Below are 25,273 nucleotides of genomic sequence, written 5' to 3'. Positions count from 1 at the left end.
ACAAAACAAAATCAGCAAAAAAAGACAAAAACACAATGTGGAGGACCTCATAATGCAGAAATGTGAGAATCAAATCCTGTATGCAGCTTTTTCAAAACAAGAAACAATTTTCCCTTGTACGTTATTATTCTAGGAGGTAGTTGGGAAAGAAAAAGAAAACGTTAAGGTATTACCTACGAGGAATAACACCAAGAGATTTCTTTACAAAAGGGCCAATCTAATGTTATTTCTACAAATTAAACTCAGATTCTAAAACCTAGATTTCAGACAGCTTAGGTGGTCTCAAAGAGGATCTGTTTCCTTTTGGGGATTCTGTAGAGTTTTACATTTACCACGTGACTCTAAATTTGCCAAATTCGAGGAACAGCTGGGGCAGTTAAGTGTTATTGTTTTAAGGGGATGTAATCTTAAGAGGAAATAGTTTCCCATCACCAGAAGTATATCTTAAACTCCTGGGTACCTAGCCAATCTTTGCATTTTATTTCCTTTCTAATGGCTACATAAATTCTTGTCTGTCAAGTAAGTACTTGTGAAAACAAGTTCATACACATCTCACTACTGGAAACTATTTTTCGGTTTATTCAAATATTCATTAAAAAGCTACCACTTCCCTGGGTTTAGCATTTATCACATTATGGAAATTAGCCAACCCGGTGACAGTATTTTCTTGGCATAAGCCTGCCATCTTGTGGTCATTTGGAAAATCAGCTTTGGTAAAACAAGTGTTCTGCAGTACTTTTCCTTGAATGCCAGGTGGCTTCATGGCAAATAGAAGAGGGCAAAGTGGAAACAGTGACAAATTTTATTTCCTTGGTCTCCAAAATCACTGTGGACAGTGACTGAAGCCATGACATTAAAACACACTTGCTCCTTGAAAGGGGAGCTATGACAAATCTAGACAGCATATTAAAAAGCAGAGACATCACTTTGCTGACAAATGTCCGTCTAGTCAACACTATGGTTTTTCTAGTAGTCATATATGGATGTGAGAGTTGGACCGTAAAGAAGGCTGAGCGCTGAAGAATTGATGCTTTTAAACTGTGGGGCTGGAGAAGACTCTTGAGAGTCTCTTGGACAGCAAGAAGATCAAACCAGTCAATCTTAAAGGAAATCAGTCCTGAATATTTATTGGAAGGACTGATGCTGAAGCTGAAGCTACAATACTTTGGCCACATGATGTGCAGAGCTGACTCATTGGAAAAGACCCTGATGCTGGGAAGGATTGAAGGCCAAAGGAGAATAGGGTATTAGAGGATGAAATAGATAGTATCTATTTCTACTGAATCAAATTCTACATGAATTTGAGCAAACTCCAGGAGATAGTGAAGGGCAGAGGAGCTTGGCATATTGCAGTCCATGGGGTTGCAAAGAGTTCGACAGGACTTAGCCACTGAACAACAACAACGCCAGATGGTGCAGTGGTAAAGAATCCGCCTGCCAATGTAGGAGATGCAAGAGACTCAGGTTTGATCCCTGGGTCAGGAAGATCCCCTGGAGGAGGAAATGGTGACCCGCTCCAGTATTCTTGGCCTGGAAAGTTTCCATGGACAGAGGAACCTGGCAAGCTACAGTCCAAAGAGTTACGGACAAAACCGAGTGACTGAGCACATACATAATGTGTACTAAACAATGTCCTACATACTAGGCTTATAACAGTGAATGAAACGGACAAGAATCGCCACCCTCCTGTAACTTAAGTTTGAAAGCGAAAAGACTTTTGTATGTAAGTTTAATGTGGAAATGTTACCCCATGTTCTTTACCATTCTTCCTGCTATTTTTGAGCAAAATAACCTCTTCCTATAAAGGTCAGCTCATCCCCTTTTTATTCTCCAAATCCAAATACCTCTTGCCCTCCCAAGGACTTAGCAACTATAATTAACCCCTCATTCCTCTACATTCTTTGTATATTTCCTTCACACATACCCATGCTCCAATAGCTGTCATTGAAAAACACACACACACACACACACAAAACCCTTTCCTTACTTCCAAATTCTCTCTAGCTAGTGCTGCATTTCTCTGCTTCCCATCACAATAAAACTTCTCAAGGTTTTGTTTGTATGCTTTGTGTCTACAAGGACTTCACCAGCCTTGTTTATTGCTAAATTCTCAGCACTCTGGCAGAGTTCCTGGCATTTAGTAGGTGCTTGATAAATGTTTAGTTTACATATGAATTCATATTGCAAGAATGGCAACTCCCACCCAACCCTGGTCTCTGGGTAATCTGGTATTTGGAAGACAGAAGTAGAAAAGGCACTAGAAAGTGAGAGCTCAGTCATGCCCAACTCTGTACGACCCCATGGACTGTAGCCCACCAGGCTCCTCTGTCCATGGAATTCTTCAGGCAAGAATACTGGAGTGGGTTGATGTTCCCTTCTCCAGGAGATCTTCCCAACCCAGGGATCAAACCTGGGTCTCCAGCATTTCAGGCAGATTCTTTACTGTCTGAGCCACCAGGGAAGCCCCAGAAAAGGCACTAAGTTGATAAGAATTATGCTTAGCACTTGGAAAGATGCTTTAATCTTATGGCTTCCTAATTTGTAAAGTGAGGGGCTGGAATACATTAGAGATGACAATTACATTTCAGCCTTGGGGTAAGACCTAATTGACAGTGGCATCTTGGGTATAGTGTAACAAAGAATTTTTTGCCCAGGGAAAGAATGTCATGATTGATTGATATTGACTGATTAACAGTGCCCAGCTGGATGTGGAAGGCGGTGTTGGCTGGGCATTCCTGGGTTACATGGCTTCCTTCAGCTCTAAAGGTGAAGTGATTTAAAAAGACAGATTCCCAAAAGGTTGTTTCAACTGCATTTTAGATTTGAACTAGATTTAAACCTTTGAGCAGTTCTCAACATTTAATGATAGAGTAAGATTTCAATTCAGACTCAAAATTATAAACTACAATCTCCAGGAATAAATCTAAGATGAATTGAAAGGGATCTGCATCTATTTATTTAACTAGAATTCATCTGATACCCTATATCTTGAAAGAAAAACATTTTATTGTATATTAAAAATGTTCCTTTCAGAAAAATGTCCTGCACTGTCTGGTATTTATTATGTCTATTATTTTATTTCCCTAGTGTGTTATCTTTTCTTCTAGTTGGCTGGTTTCATTTGCTTTCTTTTCTTCCATTTTGCTTCTTTACAAGGAGACAATTCTGGACTAGACTGATAAATATTTCAAGCTTTATTTCCATTATGGGAATAATAAATGTGAAATTAATGAGATTAAGATAAAATGAATCCCAGAAGGGAGTGTAAGCCCCTTTTAATGAAGATCAGGATTAAATGCAAATTTTCATCATTTCATAGGTCATTCAGTCATTCATAAATGTTTTGAGTGGATAAAAAAAACACCTGAATGGACATGGAGACTTAAAAAGAATGGGTAGAGTTTATCCCAGTGAAAAGAAAAGATAGTGATTGGTGATTTTAGTGGGAGGAAATTATTAATGACGTATACCGGGGTTGGACAAACTGCTGATCTTGTGTCAAAGCTGACCTGCCGATGTGTTTTTGTAAATAAGGTTTTATTGGGCCACAGCCATGTCCATTTGTCTTCATGGTCTGTGTGGCTGCTTTCCTTTGATATGGCGGAGTCCCAGTGGCAGACAGAAATCTCATGGTTGCAAAACCCAAAATAGTTACTATTCTGGCCCTTTCTAGGAGGGCCTTACAAGCTTCTCCATTAGATTATTTTTGTTTTTTAAAACATTTAATTTTTAAAGTAGTTTTAATATGCTTTTTAATTTATTTTGCTTAGCTTTTCTGGCCATACCATATAGCGTGCAGGATCTTAATCCCTGAGCAGGGATTGAGTCCCTGCAGTGGAAGCATGGAGTCTTAACCCCTGGACCAGCAGGGAATTCCCTAGATTGTATATTTTTAAAGACAGGGATTCCAGGTTTAACTTCAGTCTTTAATTTACCTTTAAAAAAGTATCAATCCCTTTGAGATGATCAGTTAATAACTGTACGAAACATCGTAGCATACACTTTTATGCAGTGGGTGGTATTTCCTAGCAGCAGTTACACATGTCCTTTAGGCCAACCCTGCTTTTCTCAGCCCTCAGGGCTCTGCCCTACCCTCCCATCTCTGCGCTCAGCTAGGGTCTGCAGCAAGCCACGTTGGAAGGGTGTCCATCTCCAGACTTCCACAGCATTCCTTCAGGCAGACCTGGGGGAGCCCTCCCTGGGCCAAAATACAAGCCAGGGTCTTAAATTTAAAAGAAGAAAAAGAAAACCTTAAAATACAAATATTTTCTTATTATTTTTCAGTCAATACAATACTTGAGAAGTCGATTTTTGCACCTCAGCTTTTACTTAAGTGTGAAAGCGTGTTAGTTGCTCAGTCATGTCCAGCTCTTTGCAACCCCCTGGGCTATATAGCCTGGTAGGCTCCTCTGTCCGTGGGATTTCTCAGGCAAGAATACTGGAGTGGGTTGCCATTTCCTTCACCAGGGTATCTTCCCCGCCCAGGGATGGAACCCGGATCTCCTGTGTTGCAGGTGGACTCTTTACCATCTGAGCCATCTTCACACCAAAATATCTGGCATTTAGTAAGAAGCAGCCAGAGTGGAGGTGATGAAATTCCAGCTGAGCTATTTCAAATCCTAAAAGAAGATGCTGTGAAACTGCTGCACTCTATATGTCAGCAAATTTGGAAAACTCAGCAGTGGCCACAGGACTGGAAAAAGTCGGTTTTCATTCCAATCCCAAAGAAAGGCAATGCCAAAGAATGCTCAAATTACCGCACAATTGCACTCATCTCACACAGTAGTAAAGTAATGCTCAAAATTCTCCAAGCCAGGCTTCAACAATACGTGAACCGTGAACTTCCAGATGTTCAAGCTGGTTTTAGAAAAGGCAGAGAAACCAGAGATCAAATTGACAACATCCACTGGATCATTGAAAAAGCAAGAGAGTTCCAGAAAAACATCTATTTCTGCTTTATTGACTATGCCAAAGCCTTTCACTGTATGGATCACAACAAACTGTGGAAAATTCTTCGAGATGGGAATACCAGACTACCTTACTTGCCTCCTGAAAAACCTGTATGCAGGTCAAGAAGCAATAGAACTGGATATGGAACAATGGACTGGTTCCAAATTGGGAAAGGAGTACCTCAAGGCTATATACAGTCACCCTGCTTATTTAACATATATGTGGAGTACATCGTGTGAAATGCTGGGCTGGATGAAGCACAAGCTGGAATCAAGATTGCAGGGAGAAATATCAATAACTCAGCATACGCAGATGACACAACCCTTATGGCAGAAAGCGAAGAGGAACTAAAGAGCCTCTTGATGAAAGTGAAAGAGGAGAGTGAAAATGCTGGCTTAAAACTAAATGTTTAAAAAACTAAGATCATGGCATCTGGTCCTATCACTTCAAGCAACTAGATGGGGAAACAGTGGAAACGGTGACAGACTTTATTTTCTTGGGCTCCAAAATCACTGCAGATGGCGACTGCAGCCATGAAATTAAAAGATGTTTGTTCCTTGGAAGAAAAGCTATGACAAAACTAGACAGCATATTAAGAAGCTGAGACATTCTTTGCCAACAAAGGTCCATCTAGTCAAAGCTATGGTTTTTCCAGTAGTCATGTGTGGATGTGAGAGTTGGACCATAAAGAAAGTTGAGAGGCAAAGAATTGATGCTTTTGAACTATGGTGTTGGAGAAGACTCTTGAGAGTCTCTTGGACTGCAAGGAGATCAAACCAGTCAGTCTTAAAGGAAATCAGTCCTGAATATTCATTGGAAGGACTGATGCTGAAGCTGAAGCTCCAGTGTTTTGACTACCTGATGAGAAGAACTGACTCATTTGAAAAGACCCTGATGCTGGGAAAGATCAAAGGCAGGAAGAGAAGGGGATGATAAAGGATGAGATGGTTGGATGGCATCACTGACTCGATGGACATGAGTTTGAGTAAACTCCAAGAGTTGGTGATGGACAGGGAAGCCTGGCGTGCTACAGTCCATGGGGTCACAAATAGTGGGACACGACTGAGTGATTGAACTGTACTGAGCCAAGGGGCAGGGGTGAAGAGTTCCTGGATGGCCACCCCTTAGTCTCCTAGGAGCCTGGAGTCCCAAGTTGAAAACTTCTGCCTGAGACTGAAGGGGAGAGGCGGCACCAGAGCCTGGAGTGAGGGTGGACACATGTTTTGAATCGACCTTGCTCCCACAATGGACACTGTGCCCCGTCCAAGGAGACTCTTCCTACTCCCTTCCTATGCCCTCCACGCACGTGGAGAATCTGTCTATGTGCTCCAGCCACAGTTGCTGGTCTGGACCTCATTCTTTTTCTTCTTTTCATAAAAACGTTTTAGCAGAATTATACTAAGATGGTTTCTGCATTTGCAGATTGACACAATAAATGGCCTCATGAGAAAATTGTCGTATTTCCAGTAAAAGTCACTGTTGAAAATTTTTCTTTAAGAAATTGAGTATCTTTTACAGAAAGGGATATAGCAATACATTCTTAAGCTGACTGCTAGGAAGTGTTGTTCTTTCTGACACACTTGAATGTCTTCCCTTATCAGAAAAATTAATAGTCCATAATATTTTGATTTTTTTTTCTCTTGGCTGCCAAGAAACTTAGAGCTAAATTCTTTGTGCAAACATAGCAACATACTTCAGGCCTTCCGTTATGGTTTTCTGAGCCCTCCCGTCTTCCCTGATTCATTATTTGTCTTGTTATTTTATCTCATCCTCAAAAGTCATATTGGTGGGGCTACAAAATTAGCTTCCTTAGAACACATTTTCTGAACTGTCTAAGAGTTTTACATTCATTTTCTCATATAATTTTCAGAACAGTCCAGTGAAGTTGGTAATTTTCCCATCTTCCAGATGAAAAGACTAAAAGACAAGAAGGACTGCAAGGCTAGAAAGTGAAGGCAAAATTAGGATTTGATACCATTTATCACCTAAAAGCCGAGCTTATCAACTCAATCACTGAGATGGACAATGTCTCCCAGTCATATTCTGGTGGGTTTCAACAGATGTCAAAGAGACCGGCTCTGTAAAAATGCAATCAATTTTCCCATTGAAAAAAAAAAAGATTAATAGGATGAACAATAACTAATAGACTTTATCCATAGAATTGATATTAACCTTTTCACAAGAGACTGAGACTGTGACATCAAATGAAATCCAAGCAATGAGTCGACATTGGGAAAACAGTCTAATCTCGTCCATAATTAATATGCAACTTAAAACCATTTCGCACCTATGAAAAGTTATAAAATGCTTTGGCATTGGAGCTCTGGAGAGGTAGGTTCTCTAAGGTTCTTTTGGTTGCACCAAATTTGTTTAATCTTATTGGAGGACAAAACCACAAAAATCAGCATAGTGTCAATTTATGGGTCCTCTTTCTAGAAACTGAAACTGAGGAAATACTTTAAAAGATGAGAACCGTGTGTTCAAAACTGTCACCGCAGCATTATTAGCAGAAAGGAGATAACCAGTCTTCAATAGAAGATAAAATGCTCAGGTGATTTTGATTCAGCAACAACGCTGTGTACTAGAAGTTCACTGATACACCTAGGAAGACATAACAAACAATGTTCTATAGAAAACAGAACTCTGTTTTGATTATGCAAATACAAAAATGAAGTTACTACATGGATGGAGTGGCAGGCACTAACTATAGACTAAAATCTTGTCCCTCCTATTAATGAAATCCCCATCTCAGAATATGGGAGTGGGAGGCAGTTATCTGCATTAGAAGTGGACTGGATTAGGGCACCCCAGGGACCTCGGCCAGCAGCCCAAAGGAGAATGCCAAGGCTGAGGCCACGTTCTTCATCCAAACCGAGCCACTAATTTAAAGGTGAAGAAGCAGAGAGATGCAAGAAACAGTAGTATGGTGTTAAAATACAGAGTGCCAGGAAAGCTGATGAGAAGGCAGTTTCCAAGTAGTGATTTCTTAGCCCAGGTCTCCTGAGCAGTGTACAAAATTATACATCGTGATTCCCAAAGTAATGAGTGGTCACTGTAAAAACAGTCATTCAATATAGAACTTTAGAACATGGTATTAGAAAGCTGAGTAACCTTCTGCCCCACCTCTGAAATGACACTGACTCCCACTGAAAGATACAGTGAACAGTTTGGGTTGAAATCCTGTAGCTCTTCCCTGTGTATTTATGTATAGCATAATATAGGGACAGTAATACTTTCTATACCGTTCAGGAACTTACTTTAGGCACCTAAGGAGTTGTTTTTGACATCTTTCCTTGTGTTTGATTTTGATCACATGAGTCTTTTAATTACTACAATGAGATTGCTTTTCCTTTTTGTTCCAAGTCCTCCAGAAATGCTGATGCTTTAAGACAGGAACCATGCTTTTCTTGCTGTGTCCAATATCCTGGCCCATCACTCATTTTCACAGATGACTTTTGGGTCCCATTAAAACTACTGATACAATAGCTGTTTTTGTGGTTGGTTGGTTTTTAGATATCCTCAACCATTTTCGCCAGCTCTTTCTTGAATACATTTGCAATTTGGCTTTCTTATTTCTTACTATTTTGCTTTTCTGTTTGGGGAGGAATCATTCTTTCTGACATTACGTTGAACTTTGCTGAGTAGAAAATTTCTAAGCTTAAGAAGCAAGAGGGTTATGGTTTCTGTTTGGAAGTCTTGGGGAGTCTATCCAAAGAGCAGAGTTGTGGAGATGTTGGAATTTGACAATATTTGCACTTAGAGGAGTAGGCAAAGCAGCATCGCTTTATTAACTTACAGTATAAAAAAAAAAAAAAGTGCATTCTCTGCCTTCTGCTTGGCAACTTACTTTACACTTAAAACCAGTTTATTTGGGGCACTATTTCTTGCATTGGAGTTAAAAGTAAAAATACCATTGGGGTATTTGATCTGAGAGAGAAGCAGGTGGTAACAAGAAATGGGGCTGGTCTTAAGCTTCACAATACTTAATGTTGGAACCTCTATAGTCTCTTTTACTCAAAAGGGAAACCATATGAAAAAGTGCTCTACAACATTCTTTCTTTATGCCATTGTAAAGTCATTTGTTATTTGAAGAGCTTAATGGGTGATTATGGAGGAAGGGCAGCCAAAGAATTAAGGACTATTTCCCCAAGACTAAGGTCCCTCTGCTCTAATCCCCTGCCCTGTGTCTGTAGAAACAGGTAAGCAGTGCTTGAAAAAAGCCCTCACTGGTTAGGGAGGCAAACATCCTTTGATCACTGGCGTTATGTATTTTCTTTTATTTATTTATATTGAAGTAAGCTGGTTTACAGTATTGTGTTAGTTTAAAGTATACAGTATGCAGATTCAGTTATACACACACACACACACATTCTTTTTCAAAGTCTTTTCCCTTATAGGTTATTACAAAATACTGAGTATAGTTCCCTGTACTATATAGTAGGTCCTTGTATATATAGTTCATATTTATAAACAGTAGTAGGTATCTGTTACTCCTAACCTCCTAATTTATCCCTCCCCCCTTTTCCCTTTGGGGCTTCTCTGGTGGCTCACATGGTAAAGAATCTGCCTGCAATTTGCAGGAGACCCAGGTTCAATCCCTGGGTGGGGAAGATCCCCTGGGGAAGGGAAATCTTCCCTCACTCCAGTATTCTTACCTGGAGATTTTAATGGACAGAGGAGCCTGGCGGGCCACAGTCCATGGGTTGCAAAGAGTCAGACATGACTGAGAGACTAAACCTCCACCACCTTTCCCCTTTGGTAACCATAGGTTTGTTTTTGTCAACGAAAAAAGATGCACGACTTGAGAGCTGCGAGTTAAGTTTTATTTGGGGCAAAAGGAGGACTGCAGCCTGGGGGCAGCACTTCAGATAGCTCTGAGAGACTGCTCCAAAGAGGTAGTGGGGGAAGGTCAATAGATAAGGTTTTGGAGAAGGCCAAGTTCAGAACCATTAAGCACTCATTTTACAAAGGGTTTTCTGCTAGTAGTGAGGATCTGATGTCACTGTGAAGGGATTTAGTGCTTTTCTAGATACAAGGAGATGCAAGGATTGAGATTGTAACGTGAAAGTGAAAGTTGCTCAGTCGTATCCGACTCTTTGTGACCCCATTGACTATATGGTGCATGGAATTCTCCAGGCCAGGATACTGGAGTGGGTAGCCATTCCCGTCTCCAGGGCATCTTCCCAACCAGGGATCGAACCCAGGTTTCCCGCATTGCAGGCAGACGCTTTACCCTCTGAGCCACCAGGGAAGCCCATCTCTGCAAATGGCAAATGCCCTTGTTGTTCACTGATTGTCAATGCTCTTGGCAAGTGCCAGTTTGTAGCTGACATTTTCTATGTCTAGTTTTGTGTATTTTCTTCATAGAAAATGCTACTGAGTAGGTAAAGTGCTTTGGGATTTACAGGATAGGTGGGGAAATTCCTGTCTGAAAGGGAGGAGGGAGTTGGGAATGAGAACTATTCAGGTAGAGGATAAGATTTGTTTTTTATCCGTCTTTTATCTTGGGCAAAAATGTTCCCAGTGTGGTGCCAAGGCCAGGTTGCTCCTTGCATTTCAGGTCCACTGTTTCGTGGTAAACACACGTTGGCTCAGGTTTCCAACTCTCCTCTTCAGGACATAAAGAGGAACATGAAACAGGGGAACAGGTAAGTTGTTTTCTTCCATTTACTCAGCATGTAGTAATATAGTGCAATTAAAAATCTTTGCCACGCCTCTGGAAGTCACCGCCTAGATCTGTGATCTAGCCAAAAAAGGTGGCAATGAAGGGGCTCAGGGTGCAATGCAGCCCCTGCTCAAAGAAAAATCTGTTAATTCTTTGCACCTCCAGACCTGGTGCCTCTACTGACACCTTGAACCACAGCAAGAGATAGTTCCTTAGGCAGCAAGTGCTCTTCAGAAAAATCAGGTGTTAAACCAAGGTTTCTCCACTCACTGTTACTAACATTTCAGGATGGGCAACTGCCTGTTATGGGGGCTGTTCTGTGTGCATTGTAGGAGGTTTAGCAGTAACCCTAATCTTTATCAATTAGTTAAATTAGTTAAATCTAAAGATGCCTGATCTTTACCTATTAGTAGCACATCCCCCCTTATGGGTTTCCCTCAAAGCCTGGAGATATTGCTATATGTCTTCTGGGACTCAGAAGAGCCCTCGCTTGAGAACGACTGACTGACACAAAGTCCTTTCTTGGCTATGTGAAGGCTGAGATTGTCATAACGGTGGTGGAGGGTGCGGTGGGGGGAGGTAGAAAGGGAGAAAGAGGAGGTAAATATGCAAATGTCAAATTTTCCTTTGATTACAAATTATTAATATATTTAAGAAAGAAAAGCTATCTACTTTCATATGTAATATTGCCTGTCTAACCTTTAGCTTGCAATTCATAGAAGAGATCTTGTGAACAAATTGCAGCAGTTCGGTCCTTCGCCCAGTACTTAGCTGTCCTGCTGAATTGATCACATTCTCTATAGAAGTCTCTGTGGGTTTGCATTAATTCAGTAGCCCTGAACAAGAGCTTGTCAAAATGACATCAGGCAAAGGTGGCTAGGGGAACAGTGGGGTGACACGACTGTCACCATGCTTTTGCTTCATTCATGTTGGTCCACATGTATTCCTTGGGATCGTAATTCTCTTTTTACTGTTTAGGAGGAAAGGCTGGGAACTGGGAAGGTGCTTGGCCTTGGTGGGTGATATGAGAGGTACCAAGAGGGGAGTTGTGGGTGAGCTTTGGAGGTGAGATGAGGTCTATATAATAATCTATCCTATATGTCTCAATGACAATAGATATGATTTGAAAAGCTGAACACACACTGAGGTTTTTGTAAGCCTACTAATTTAGGTGACATGAGTCCATTTCATTGCAAGCAATTCTACAGCAAATCCTTTAGTAAAAATGAGTAGTCACTGAATCATTTATCTTTTTGATGAATATTTCCATAATGCAGGTTATGCCTCACTGAAGCAAAATATGTAGGCAATTGAAAATGACAGTGAAATTCATTTTACATCTCAGGAAGTCTAGCTTTATTAAAAATTATTCACTCCTTTTAGAGAGTAAAGCAATTTTTATTTTCATGAATATAATGTTGAAAATTAATTACACTTGTCATAAACTGCACCTTTAACATCTAATTACAAGTTAATTTGTCTATAATCTCAACAGCTAGTGGCATCTATAGTAGTTTATGTTAACAATTTTCTGAACTGCAGAGCTTTAAATTGCTTAGTCATTAATTCCCTAAGTGTGGGTTTAAAAAAAACAAAAACAACCTTTCAAGAGCATGCATCTTAAAAATGTAAGATGTTAGATGAACAACTAAAAATGAAACTAAAAACATCAACAAATTGGATTTTATAATGTATTGGGATATAACATGTTGGGTACTACATGGTGCATATCTATAAATTCTGGAAAAGCTTCCATTCTTAAGATTAATAGCACTATCAGCCAGTTACATCATTATTTCATTAAAGAAGAATTCCTTTAAAAATCTTTTAAATAAACACAAATCTAATGGAAGACCAAACTGAGGAGACCTGAAGTCTCATTGATGTAAGCTTTTGCCTCCCGTTTCTATGGTAACCTGTGATCTATATTCTAACCACACCTTTGAAAGGCTTGTTTTCTCCATCATGAAAATTTAGCTAGGAGCACTGAAAGTACCAAACATTAATTGTTAGGGTTTTTTTTTTTTTTAATTGAAAAAGGAAAAGATAGAAGATAACATCCAAAGACTTACCACGCAAACACAAAAGGAATATATATTTACTCATTTTGGGATGAGTTTACATGACTGGAAGACCAGAGGGATAAATGCTGAATGCTAAATGAAATAACTATGCAGATACCCTAACAAATATATTCAGTACATATTTTGAGCATAAAATTGCAAATGCTCATTTAATTGAATAGGGTTAAAATGTAAAAGACTTGCTCATAACAGTTCAAAAACAATTACAGCCCAGTGGTGTTCAAGCTGGAGGGATTTTTGCCTCCCAGGGGACATTTGGCAATGTCTGGAGACATTTTGGTTGTCACAAGTGGTGGTGGTAGGGGTGATACGTGTGTGTGTTTCTGTGTGTATTCCTGGTAACTAGTGGATGGATAGAGATCAGTAATGATGATGAACAACCTACAGTACGCTGGGCAGATCCACCCAATCCCCACCCCCATCAGAAAATTATCTGTCCAAAACAGGAGACCAAGAAACCCTACATCTAACTTCATAAATAATGTGCTGGAATGAGGGACATATACTGAACATAGAAAATTATTGAACATTTATGTTCAAATAAATAAAATGCTTTTATTTGTAATTTGCTTCCCTGGTTTTGTACCATATTTACTTCTTTGGCTCAGTGATAAAGAATCCTCCTGTGAATCCAGGAGCTGCAGGAGATGTGGGTTTGATCCCTGGGTCCGGAAGATCCCCTGAAGGAGGAAATGACAACCCACTCCAGTATTCTTGCCTGGAGAATTCCATGGACAGAGGAGCCTGGTGGGCTACAGTCCAAGGGTCGCAAAGAGTTGGACACGACTTAGCGACTGAGCACACGTGTGTGCACACACACACACACTTTGTTATTTCATTTAAATGAGAAACAGACAAAAGAAAAAAATGAAAAAGCAAAATTCCCTTGCCCCTTTGGCTTTCATAGGTGAACATTTCCAGCTTTCACGCCTTTGTCTAATTTGGTGTGGCCCACATAAACTGTAAATAAACTGTAAATATCAGTACAGTGGCGGAGCCTTGTTCCGCTGCAAAACTTCGAGGCTTGTATGGGGTTGACACTGTCACCCAGCTTAATTTAAATATAGCAATTAAATTCTGTTAAGATTTTTCCTTGTTAATAGAAAATGGACTTACCTTTTTCCATTTGAATGCGGATGCACTTGCCTTTGGCGTCTGCCTCCTTGTAACGTATGGTTACACTGTGTCATTCTGGCTTTGGATAACATTCCTATTCTCGAATCCTCGCCCAGGTCAAGAGGGCAGAACCATCTTGGAGAGGCGGCAGCAGCATACTTTGGTTTTCTTTGCTGTGATGTGAACGAGCCGGAAAGCAATCCAGATACCGCCAGAGGGCGCCTAAATGCCGCAAATGAAAGTTCCAAAGCCTCAGAAGGGTTTTGCAGGAAGGGTAAAATTGGCTTTTGTCTAATGAAAAGAGCTACCGTTGTAAGCGATGTCTTGTTACGTTATTTTTCGCATTAGCTTCTCGCCAACAGATAAGCAAGGTGAGCACATATCCCCACCCTGGTGGATTTTGTATTCCTGTGATAAAGTGGCAGCCCCCCTCCCCCGGGACACCCCACACTCCGTAGTTGGCCACGGTTTTGACCTGTGCGTTTCTGCGCTTGCACTGCGCGGCTTGTCTCGGCTAACTCGCTCTTCCTGATAACTGGTGCCTCCGTTAAAGCACAGACATCAAAAAAACAACAAAAACAAAAACCCGACGGCTCCGTGCCTAGGACTCTGGTCTTCCTTCCTTCTTCTCTCAAGTCCTGAGAGCATCCTCGCAGGGGCGATGCCGCGCGCCTGGCCGGCTGGACCTCCGCACCGCGCTGGTCCAAAGCCGCAGCCTGCCCGGGCGCAGCGCACTCGGTGCACCCGGGCGCCGCCCAGACGCGCCTGCCCTGGGAGACCACTGTCCACCCTCGGGCGTCGGTCCTGATGGGCCGAAGGGAGCCACCAGGTCACTCCCCACCCCCAACCTCACTGCCCGCCCAGGTATCAGAATTTCAGCCGGACGTCGCGAGCGTTCCGGTGGGATGCTGAGAAAGGGTAGCAGGGGGCAGGGGGCGTCAGGCACCACCTCGAGGCGGCCCCTCAAGGTCTGAGAGAGAGCCCGAGCCCTTCTTACCCAACCGTTCCAAACAGAATAGACAGAGAGAGAAGGGGGCGCATTGGAGAGCGAGAGAGAGTGTGTGTGTGCCCCAAACATCGCCGGCGCTGCGGGGGAGGGGAGGCGACGGAGATGGGGGGCCAGGGACTGGAGAGGAGTGGAGGAGAGGTGGGTTGGGAGTGGGCTAGGAAGGCAGGAGGGGCCCGGGGATGGGGAGGGAAGCGAAGGGGGCGAGGAGGGGAACCAGCCCTTTGGAGGAGAAGGGAGGCGGGGGTACCCGGGCGGGCGGGGCTGGGGGACCGCGGGGAGAGGACGGGAGGCGGGCGGGGCCCCGAGCAGGAGGGGAGGGGAGGGGCGCGCGGTGGGCGGGGCGAGCGAGGGCGGGAGCGGGGCGGGCGGGCGCCCGGGGGGAGGGCGCAGGGCAGGAAGGGGAGGGGGAGCGCGCGCGCGAGAAATGCAGAGGCTGCGGCGGCGGCAGCGAGGGCAGTAGCGGCAGCGGCGAGGGCGGCGGCGGCAGCAGCGCGACAGCTCGCTCCTCGCTCCGGGCTCCCCGCCGTCGAGCCGGGGAGAGAGCCTCCCGCGTAGTGGCCAGGCACACGGCCGGACGACGCCCAGCGACCCAGGCCCCTCCGCGGCACTGCGTTCACCTCGGGCGGCCACAGGCACCCAGACCCGGTAAGGAGGCGCGCCCCGGTGGCCCCCGCAGCCGCCGCGGACCCGGGGTGCCGGCCACCCCGGGGGCCTCCGTTTCCCCCCCGCCACCGCCACCCCCTTTCTTTCCCCCGCTGCACCCGCTCCACCCCCCCAAGGCCCTTTGTTCTCTCGGCGCCGCGGCCCGCGATGGGGGGTGTGGGGAGGGGAGTGGTGCGGGGCCCCCGATTAGACGGCGCTGGTCGTGGGGGAGGGGGGCGTCCCTCGGGGAGGGCTCCGTAGCGCCGCGGGGAACTGGGGAGATGGGGGGGCGGCCCCCCGAGCTGGGTGGCTGCAGCCACTCGCAGGGTGGGGAGGCTGGGAGGATGGGGGGCTAGTGAGTCTGCTAAGCGGAGCTGGTGGTGGGTAGCGGGAGGAAAGCTGCTAGTGATTGCCGAACGTGAAGCCCTTGCGGTACACTGAGTCCCGAAGAGACGGTTTTCTGAGTCTGGCGGGAGAGGCTGTCACCCGCGCGGCTCACCGCCGGGAAGAAGGTGCTGGGTGCGGGGGTCGCAGCGGCAGAAGACGAAGGGTGGGGGTGGAAGACGAAGGGTGGGGGTGGGGTGGGGCGGGAGTGTAAGGGGGAGAAGGGATAGCGGGGGACGTGGTGTGATCGGAAGGAAGGAAGTGGCTTTTTGGTTCAGCAAATGGGTTTCCTTGGCCGCTGGGACTCCTGAATCGCTTGGGGTGGCTGAGGAACGCGAGGTTCACACGACAACGTGCCTCCCGAAGCACCACTGAGCCGATCAGAGCCCCAGCCCCGGACGGGGCCGAGCTGCCTTGCCATTAACCTGTGGGCTCCATCTGAGCGTTTCCTTTTCTCCAACACGCAGTTCGGAGACTGCGCTGGGCGCCTCCTCTGGCGGCCCTGGCCCGGAGGGTGTGAGCTTGAACCTGACAGCGCGCGGCCCCTTGCCGCCCAGCCCGCCCGGGAGCGAAGGTTTGGGGTTTAGTAGGTTTTGCCTCAAGCGCTAACACTGAAACCCGACGCCTGGCCCCTGTTCCCCCTTCTTCGCCCAATCGCCTCCAACCCCCGTCCACAAAGAATAAAAATTGCAGAATCCTTGGATCCTAGCGCACACACAATGCGTGGCTACAAACCGCATTCTTTTCATGAATATTCATCGAACGCTTGGCTGGGCTCCTTATCTGCTTCCTCAAGAGACATTTCCGCCTTGAAACGAACTCCGAGAACAGTCTTTGCCTGTGTAATTTTCACCCTGCTTAAAATAACGCAGCGCACACGGGTGCATTTTTTAATACCTTGAACAGGATTGACAACCACGCCTCGGTCTGCCGCGAGGCCACTAGCATATCTGCGGCAGGTTAAAATCAAACACTAGCATAGAGGTGGTCTTCCTGCACTAGGGGTGTGGATCAGCCTCGCAGGGATTACAACCGGGGCTCACAGACCTCAGTACTGCGGGCAAAATGAATGAATCCGTACTGTAATTACCTATTCCTTTGTCTTGGCCTCGCGCATGCGCCGGAGAGCAGGGTGTGGAGGGCCCGGGCCGACCCATCTGATCCCTCCATCACCCACCCACCCACTCCCTTCCCAAGCCCAGGAACAAAGGCGTTTGCCCTAAATGTTGCGTGAAACCCTTGGATACAGATGACAGTCCCCCCAACCCCCATCCCATGCTTATATTTCTTCTCCCAGGCTATCTCATCTTTTGCCTTCTTAGCTATTTCAATTGATGAAAAATAAGATTAGCCTTGATGCTGAGGGCAAACTGTGGGGTTTAATGTTTTTGTAACCGAACACTGCTCTTTTCCTTTCTCCTGCTGTTCATTGTTCTTTTTCCTGTAACATATCGCACTGCAGTGATGGTGGCCCTATTAATTTGCATCAGTTAACCGTTTGTCTGAAAGATTTTTGCTGCTGGCCATTTGATGAAGAGACATTGGTCTCAAAAATGACGGTGGGTCTTGCCCCCGGTGTCACTACTAGGGAAAAATTAAGACATCTGGCATTTATTCAAACAAGTGGGCCTACAAAACCCAGAGCTGAGAAAATGGTTACTTTGTCAGGATCCTAACGCTGTTTTCTTTTGATTCCTACCTCATTGTTTCATTAGGAAAATCCAAGAAGAACCCCATGGAGATGGAACCCACTGGTAGGGGAGGAAGAAGGCAGATGGGGCTGCTGGGGTGAAGATGGTCTGTTAGGTTCTTAATTTTTCTTTTCCGTATATATCGATATATGTCGCCATATATATATATGTATATATATATGGAGATACACACACACATTTGATGGTTGATGACTGATTTTCTTTCCAATGATGCAGACTGTGGCCTCTTTTTGGGCCAGTTTGTTCTATCAACCAACAAGAGACTTAACTGTTGTGTATAAAAAGGAGCTAAATAATTATATTTTTGCCATGGTACATTACACTTGAAAGAATTTTATGCTTCAGTATCCTCAGTACACCCTGGTAAGACAACACGTGGCAGGAAAATGGAAATTATCTCTTTTGTTCCTGTTAATAAAACTTGATATTGATCAAGTTGAATGTATCAGGACCTTTATTTAATATGGAGGGTAGCCGCTTGCTACCCACTGTCCTCCATAGTATTGGGTGGATTTTTTTAGGGTTTAGAGGGCTAGAGGTAGGGTTTTTTTCTTTAGGTTATGTTTTTGAGGAACGGATGAGTCGGAAGATAGATCACATGTATTAACGAGTATATACCAATATGCCCCCAATTCGATGAGTCTCAGGTTTTTGAGCAAGACAGTTTTTAAATTGAATTATAAATGATCGGTTACCTTATTCTTTTACCCGGCTAGCTTTTTGGCAAGATTTAGCAGGTGGAGAAAGGGAGCTGAGCCTTTTGACAAAATGCGCCAACAATGACCGTATTATCAGTGGCGCCAGTGGCGTATCTCTCCTTAACTGGTGCACTTGCTCTCATTATGCAGACAGAAGAGAACCTTTTCTCCCCACAGACCACCCTAATTTGAACATCTAATTTGAATGGAAGAGTCTTACAGAGCTCTAGCTCCTTACTTTGGAGCCATCTGTTGCAGTCTTCCTGGACTTACTAGAACACACCATATTATAATCTAAGGTGTGACGTATTCTGTCTTGTTAATTTTTGTCTTTTAAAATTTTTTTCGTATTAAGGACAATTTCAAACCATTTTTATTCCATGGTCAAGATAAGGGGAGTATGAAAAACTTAGGAGATTTGATCACTGTTAAATGGATGTCTGTAATATTCACTGTAATTTTGTAAAAAATTACCAAAATCCAAAACCATTTTTAAGGAAAGTGAGGTGCCAGGTATATACATATGTATACACACACACACACACACACACACACACACAGAATTTGTGTATATATATATATATATATATATACACATGTTGCAAAATAAATTTTATTACTGATATGAAACAAAATAGTTGGTACAGAATATCATTTCATAGTGTTTCATGTTGGTCTTTGGAAACTAATCAGTGTTCTGTTTTTCTCAGTATGTATATAGAAGGGAGATCCTAGCTAGTCTACTAGGATGCTCATTTCCAATTTTTACTGGTGTACCCCTGAAATAAATGGGTTGCATTGAGCATCTTAAATTAGCATGTTCACATGAAAGCATTTTAAAAGCTGTAATAAACAAATGCTTATACTAAACAAAAGATTTATAAAGTTGCCCTGCCTTATTTTTGTTTTTGTTTGTAAAATTTTGCTTCGAAAATATTTAAAAAGAGGCCTGCTCATTATTGTTCATCAAAAGCAATTGATTTCCTTTGGTGTCTGATTCTGTTGAAAGAAATGTTCTTAATTGCTTAGGTCTTAATATTTCTAATATGTAGTTTTAACCTATTTTATATTCTCTATCAAAAGATTAACATCTTGATGATTATTTTAGTTGGTAAACTGGAAGCTAGGTACTGTGGAGGTAAAACTGAGCTTGTATATGAATTGAAGTTCTGGAGGTAGGTGGGGGGATGGGAGCGGAATCTGTTGTTCTATCAAGTTTTCTTAACTCATTGAATCCTTTCCATTTATTCTGACTCTTAAGACTTTGGGTAATACAATGCAATGGGAACTTTACTTTGCAGCTTAATTCTGGTGGATTAGTATCAGGAAATAACCCAGGCTGTGAATAGCCAGAATGTTTTTTAGAGAGAAAATATTCTTGATGGGGGGGTTTCCTAGGGTGTAGTCTAAAGGAGAGTCAGTTTGAAAAATCTCTAGGCACTGGCTGGGCCACTTTGATCAGATTGCTTCAAACCGCTCTGAATTACAATTCCAATTGTAAAACTGGAGTAATAATTCCTAATTTTAGGCTATAAAAAGGATCACACGTGTCTGAAAAGGGCGTAAGTACAGTGGCTGGCTCTTCGGGGCCCCTCGACCTCTCAGTCTGCATTTTCAACACAGTCATCAGTGTGATTGACATCAGTAACTAATTTCTGTATATTGAGCTATATTTTTTGTTCCGTGCTGATTAAGACCTGAGGGTTTCAGTATATTCAGTCAGAAATAGGATATTTCAAACCTCATGGAAATACATATTTGAAATTCTATGAGACACTGTATGGGAGTTTGCTCCCATGTGGACTGAATGACGCCAGAGTGGCCACCATCACTGAATTTCCCACGGCTCCCTACATAACTCAAGAGATGGCATTTCAATTCTTTTGGGAAAATACAGGGGTGGTCTTAAAACCACAGAAGTACCCAGACTGCCAAAAGATTTTTGTTAAATGCCATCCCCTCCCCTTCTATCAAGACAGACATCTAGGTAAGTGTCATGTAAGAAGAAAATGTCCAGTAAATCTTATCAGAAGTAAATGATAATCATATAGATCTTACCAGTGGATAGTTAAATTGTAATTTTGAAAAGACACAAGCCTAGGAAGCAAAGTGATTAAACGACATTCTCTTCTTTGTTCTGGAACTCAGAAATGGGATGACGTGGATGTAGAGTCTCATAGTATATTTTTCTTCTTCTGCACCCTAAGGGTTTAAGTAACATTAAAAATCAGGCTTTCCAAAGGCAGTAGATGTTTTTGAACAAAAACAGGGAAAGCAGAGTTTTTTTGACTAGCCAAGGAAGTCAGATAGGGGAGGTTGTAATTGAGCATGCCTCGGAAGTCTAGGAATAAATTCCTGAAAGCTTTAGAGTCTTTGAAATGGAAGCCATCTGCAAGCACCACAGGGACCCAGGTCATAAGGACACATTTCAAGATTATATAAGAAAATGGTGTTCAGCAGGGAAGGCCAAGTATTTCCACATTTCCTTCTTATCACTTAGGACACTTTCTAAACTTGTTTTTGAATTGATTTATTTTCTTAATCATTTTGGATGACTTAAGAATTTTGTTTCAGCCATTTACTAGCTGTGTGACATTTGTCGAATTGCTTAACTTCTCTGTGCTTCAATTCTCATCTGTAAAATGAAGGTTACAATATAGAGTTTCTGTAAAGATTAATCAAACAGGAGAATGCCTCATACATTCTATGGGCCTTTATAATGCACATTCACTGTAAAGTGGTGAGAGGACCAGCTTTCTTTACTTCATCCTCTGTATCTATAGCTGTTTATATTCTTATTTCAAAGGTTATTATTGCAAGAAACTCTGGTGGGGGTACCTTGGACAGGAGTTGGTAGAATATAGAAATCTGGTTTAGAAAAGCCTCCAAATGCAGCTCTGATACCTTGAAGTTGTTGCCAAGACACTTGTACTAGTTTTAAAAGTCCAGAGTGCCTCGATTTATAGAAGTCCAGCCCCCATATTGATTAGTATTACAATGAAAAACAATACTGTGAAAGTCCTTGGAACTTAAAGCCCCTGGTGACTCAGATGGTAAAGAGTCTGCCTGTAATGCAGAAGACCCAGGTTTGATCCCTGGGTCAGGAAGATCCCCTGGAGAAGGAAATGGCAATCCACTCCAGTGGAGATCTTCAGAGAAAGGCTCTCTGTTTTGATCTAGACTCGACTGGATGACCTTGGGTGTAGACACAATTCATTCATAACCTGAAAAGACTTGGCTTTGTGGTGTCCTGAATCAAGGTGCATTCATTAGCATCTGAAAGGAGTGTCTTAGTCATTAGTACAAAGATTGGTAAAAACTAATTTAGATATTTAAAATCCTGAGGACACAGTTCCACATCCCCACCACCCACACCAGGAGTAAAACCAAAGCTTGTCTTATTCAGGGATGTGAAGGTATTGTTACCTGTTGACAAAATCTCTGGAAATAATTATCCCCCTGGCAACCTTAGTCACTGTGACAAAAAAAAAAAAGGAAGTTCTTTGGCCTTTCAGATATTTGAGATGGTTCATCCTGGAATCACTTTGACTTTTCAGGCACTTAAAACAGGATTTTGAATCTTACGGAATCAGGAGGGAAATTAATTTATCTGCCAGGTATCCACTGTGGGAAAGTGGTTTTGGGTATGGTAGTTCAGTTCAGTTCAGTTCAGTCGCTCAGTCGTGGGTATGGTAAGTGTATCATAGAAGAAATTTCCTCCATCAAAGTTTTTTTTTTTTTTTTTCCTTTTACATCTGGAGAAGTTAAGGGATGAAATTGGACATCTATTGACTATTATGTGTCTTATGCTCTAATTGAAATTTATCCCCTCAAATTGTAAGAGGCATTTTGCCTATGAATAAATGAAAAGAAAATAGAGGGTTAAATAATGTACATAAGATCCTAGGGCTAACAGAAATTAATAGAATTTGGATTCATGTCTAATAGTCCTATTCTGTTGGGCAATCCTCCTTTTTCCCGTAAGCCTTTGCCATTTTATCTCATGTAATATGGACACTTGGGATAAAATGGATAATATATTGTAACACATTAACCTCTTCAATATTCATTTAGAGTTGTGCTAGGTTCTTCTCTGAAAATTATCTTAGAAGAGATACACTGTCTAATAAATATTTAATCCATAAATATATTTAGTGACCTCTAGATTATAAATGCTTCCTGTTGTGTGAATATGGGCTGATGTCTTTAAGTCATCTCTTTTTCTGGGATGACGATGATAAAGTCTGCTTTTGAGGACTATAGAGAAATGGCCTCATTGCACTTCACAGGTGGAAATAATCACTCAAATGCCTTATCTGTAATTCTACTTTTGAAATACTAATCAGAGACTCTAGTCAGCCCTCTTCCAGCTCTGTAGTTGCCTGATTAGAAATGAACCAAGTCCTAAATTCGTGACCCCATTTTCACTCTACCTCCATGCAGGATTCATTTACACAAAGTCAGTGGCTGCGTTTGAATACTCTCCTAATTATTAATACAACTTCAGTCTTCTGTAAATTCTTGCATCATCCTAACAGAAGGATTGTAAGCTCATCACTAAAACACGTCTTTTGGAACTCAGAGGACCTTAGAAATGTTAATGGCTTAGTCAAGGTCCCATGAGCTGGTTAGTGGCCAAGTGGAAACCCAGGTTATTTCCCACTAAAGTTCCACTGCTACCAGCCAGCCCTTCTTTCTGTCTAATTGACTCAAACTCTTACTGTCTTCAAATTAAAAAAAAAAATTCCTTCCTTTCTTTGACTCTGATTCCAGTTTTTGGGTTTTTTTTTTTGTCTTTATTGAATTTGTTAACAAAATTCTGTTTTTTATGTTTTGGTTTTTTGACCCTCGAGGCATGTGGGATCTTAGTTCCCCAACCAGGGATGGAACCCCGTGCATTGGAAGGGGGAGTCTTAACCACTGGACCACCAGGGAAGTCCCTGATACCGGTTTTTGAAAATCCAGTCCTGATCCTGTGTTCTCTCCCGCAGAGAACCAGTTCCGCCTTCTCGATAACACCACTTGTGCTTACTGCCTGCTGCTGCTTTTTCTACATGCCATCTTCTCCGCTTTCTTCTTATTATAGGCGTGTGGTTTCCTTCAGATGCTAAAGAATTTATGGCATGCGTTAAAATAATTTCGCCCAGAAGACTAAATTTTTGTGTCGTATCTTTGTTTCTCTCCTAAAATAAACAAATGTTGCAGGGTTTGGAGCCTGCAGATGGAGGGTAGGAGTTTGAAAAGAAAGCCAGTTGGTTTTAGACTAATTTGGGGGCTGTGGAGTGAGCAGAGCAGTGAAGCATTGTGAGCTAGAAATGCTCCAGAATCTCTTGGAAGATCCAGTGTGCACAGGGCTGTAGAGATGGACATGAGTTTTTCTGTCCATTCCTAGGGTTATCTAGGCTTCCCAGGTGCACTAGTGGTAAAGAACCTGCCTGCCAATGCAAGATACATAGAAGACAGTGGGTTTGATCCCTGGATCAGTAAGATCCCCTGGAGGAGGGCATGACAACCCAGCTCAGTATTCTTACTTGGAGAATCCCATGGACAGAGGAGCCTGGTAGGCTACAGTCCATAGGGTTGCAAAGAGTCAGACGAAGCGACTTAGCACACACAGACACAGTCTGGTTTACTGGCTCGAGAGCTGCATGAAACATGAGGTTTGACCTTTTTTCTTTAGAATGATCAGAATGATCATTTATGCTATTTGGGACTATTTAGAGGATTTAAAAGGGCCGTGAGTTTCTGAAGTAGTTATTAAAATATGGAACTGAATACTTAAGTTGTTAAAACACTTGGTAAAGCTTAATATTCAGATGTTTGAAATGAATTTTAGCAATGTAAACTGTGTGCATTTGTATTTGGAGAAACTGTGATAAGTTTATTTTTAGATAAGAGTTCTAATTCATATTTAAAACAATCTATTTAGACAGAGAATAAGTCTTAGATAAATTTATATTTTTTCCCAGGGAACCCTGCAGTAAACAAGTGACTTTGCAATTTCTGTAATGCTTTTAAATTATTATAGTTTTGCAAGTTCAGAAATGGACATATTTCTTAAGTAGAGCCAAGTTAAAACCTTTTTTTTTCTTTAGTTTATGAAGCAAAGGATATCAGAGAACAGCTTCTCCCGGTTAAGCTTTCTAAATTACGAATATCCTAGATTGCTTGGCCAACTAATTTTGAAAAGACCCACATCATTTACCTGATGGTGGCCATTCAAAGCACCATTGCCAATAGACTACTACAATAGCCAAGTTAAACAGTAACAGGATCTACTTGGGGAAATAGTATATCAAAAGAGAAAGCAATAACAACCATCTAGTGCCTTGACTGCTACTGCTAAGTCACCTCAGTCGTATCCGACTCTGTGCGACCCCATAGATGGCAGCCCACCAGGCTCCGCTGTCCCTGGGATTCTCCAGGCAAGAACACTGGAGTGGGTTGCCATTTCCTTCTCCAATGCATGAAAATGAAAAGTGAAAGTGAAGTCGCTCAGTCGTGTCCGACTCTTCGCAACCTCATGGACTGCAGCCTACCAGGCTCCTCCATCCATGGGATTTTCCAGGCAAGAGTACTGGAGTGGGATGCCATTGCCTGTGAGGACATCCAGATTTCCTTGGAATCACTGGATCTCCCCACAGTCCTGTTTTAAGCCTCTCTGAGCTTGTCTTGGAAACCGTAGGGGCTGTGGAATATTTGCTGACTCGGACCTTTGTGAATATTCTCAGCTGTTTCAGCATGGGATAAGAGCATCGGAGTTTGCTTTAGGTGCGTTTAAGACGACTGGGAAAGGAAAATCTAGAGAAATCAGTGACTCACAGATGGAGAAATTTGAGATGACTTTCCTCCTTTATCCTGTATTCCACCTAGAAGGTAGGGTGAGATTATATGACCACTTGGGTATTCACTCAAGACTTGATTGATAAAATGAGGTGTTCTGGAATGTAATTTGCATGCCTTATTTTCCTAAGGAAGCAAAAAAGATTTTCAATTAACAATTAACGGTGACA

The 25,273-nt window shown here is 42.6% G+C and overlaps 2 protein-coding genes across 10 annotated transcripts in view; one reads left to right on the top strand and one right to left on the bottom strand.

The window, feature by feature from the left end:
* The window catches only part of LOC145516353 (uncharacterized), a 51,432-nt gene extending 36,313 nt beyond the window's left edge, over window positions 1-15,119 (bottom strand). Inside the window, exons 1-2 of the mRNA XM_081517499.1 lie at window positions 14,417-15,119; window positions 13,816-14,037 (exon numbers count right to left, since the gene is read on the bottom strand). Of these exons, the coding sequence (XP_081373625.1) occupies window positions 13,816-14,037; window positions 14,417-14,463 (269 nt within the window). The 5' untranslated portion in view covers window positions 14,464-15,119. The remainder of the gene's footprint in view (window positions 1-13,815; window positions 14,038-14,416) is intronic.
* Window positions 1-25,273, top strand: part of BASP1 (brain abundant membrane attached signal protein 1) — a 92,231-nt gene that overhangs the window by 23,259 nt on the left and 43,699 nt on the right. For 2 of the 9 annotated variants that reach the window (XM_081517493.1, XM_081517494.1), the window contains exon 2: window positions 10,511-10,598. The exons of 3 other annotated variants lie outside the window; for them this stretch is intronic. The gene's annotated coding sequence lies outside the window, so the exon portion shown is untranslated. Of the gene's footprint in view, window positions 1-10,510; window positions 10,599-11,632; window positions 11,681-15,279; window positions 15,470-15,778; window positions 15,979-17,634; window positions 17,657-25,273 lie in introns of those variants that run through there. 4 more of the 9 variants (XM_081517496.1, XM_081517491.1, XM_081517492.1 and 1 more) reach the window with 4 other exon arrangements.

This window comes from Giraffa tippelskirchi, chromosome 8 (genome assembly GCF_054371585.1).
Source record: "Giraffa tippelskirchi isolate mGirTip1 chromosome 8, T2T-mGirTip1v1.2.pri, whole genome shotgun sequence".
NCBI classification, from domain to species: Eukaryota; Metazoa; Chordata; class Mammalia; order Artiodactyla; family Giraffidae; genus Giraffa; species Giraffa tippelskirchi.
This window is presented reverse-complemented; position numbering and strand designations above follow the sequence as displayed.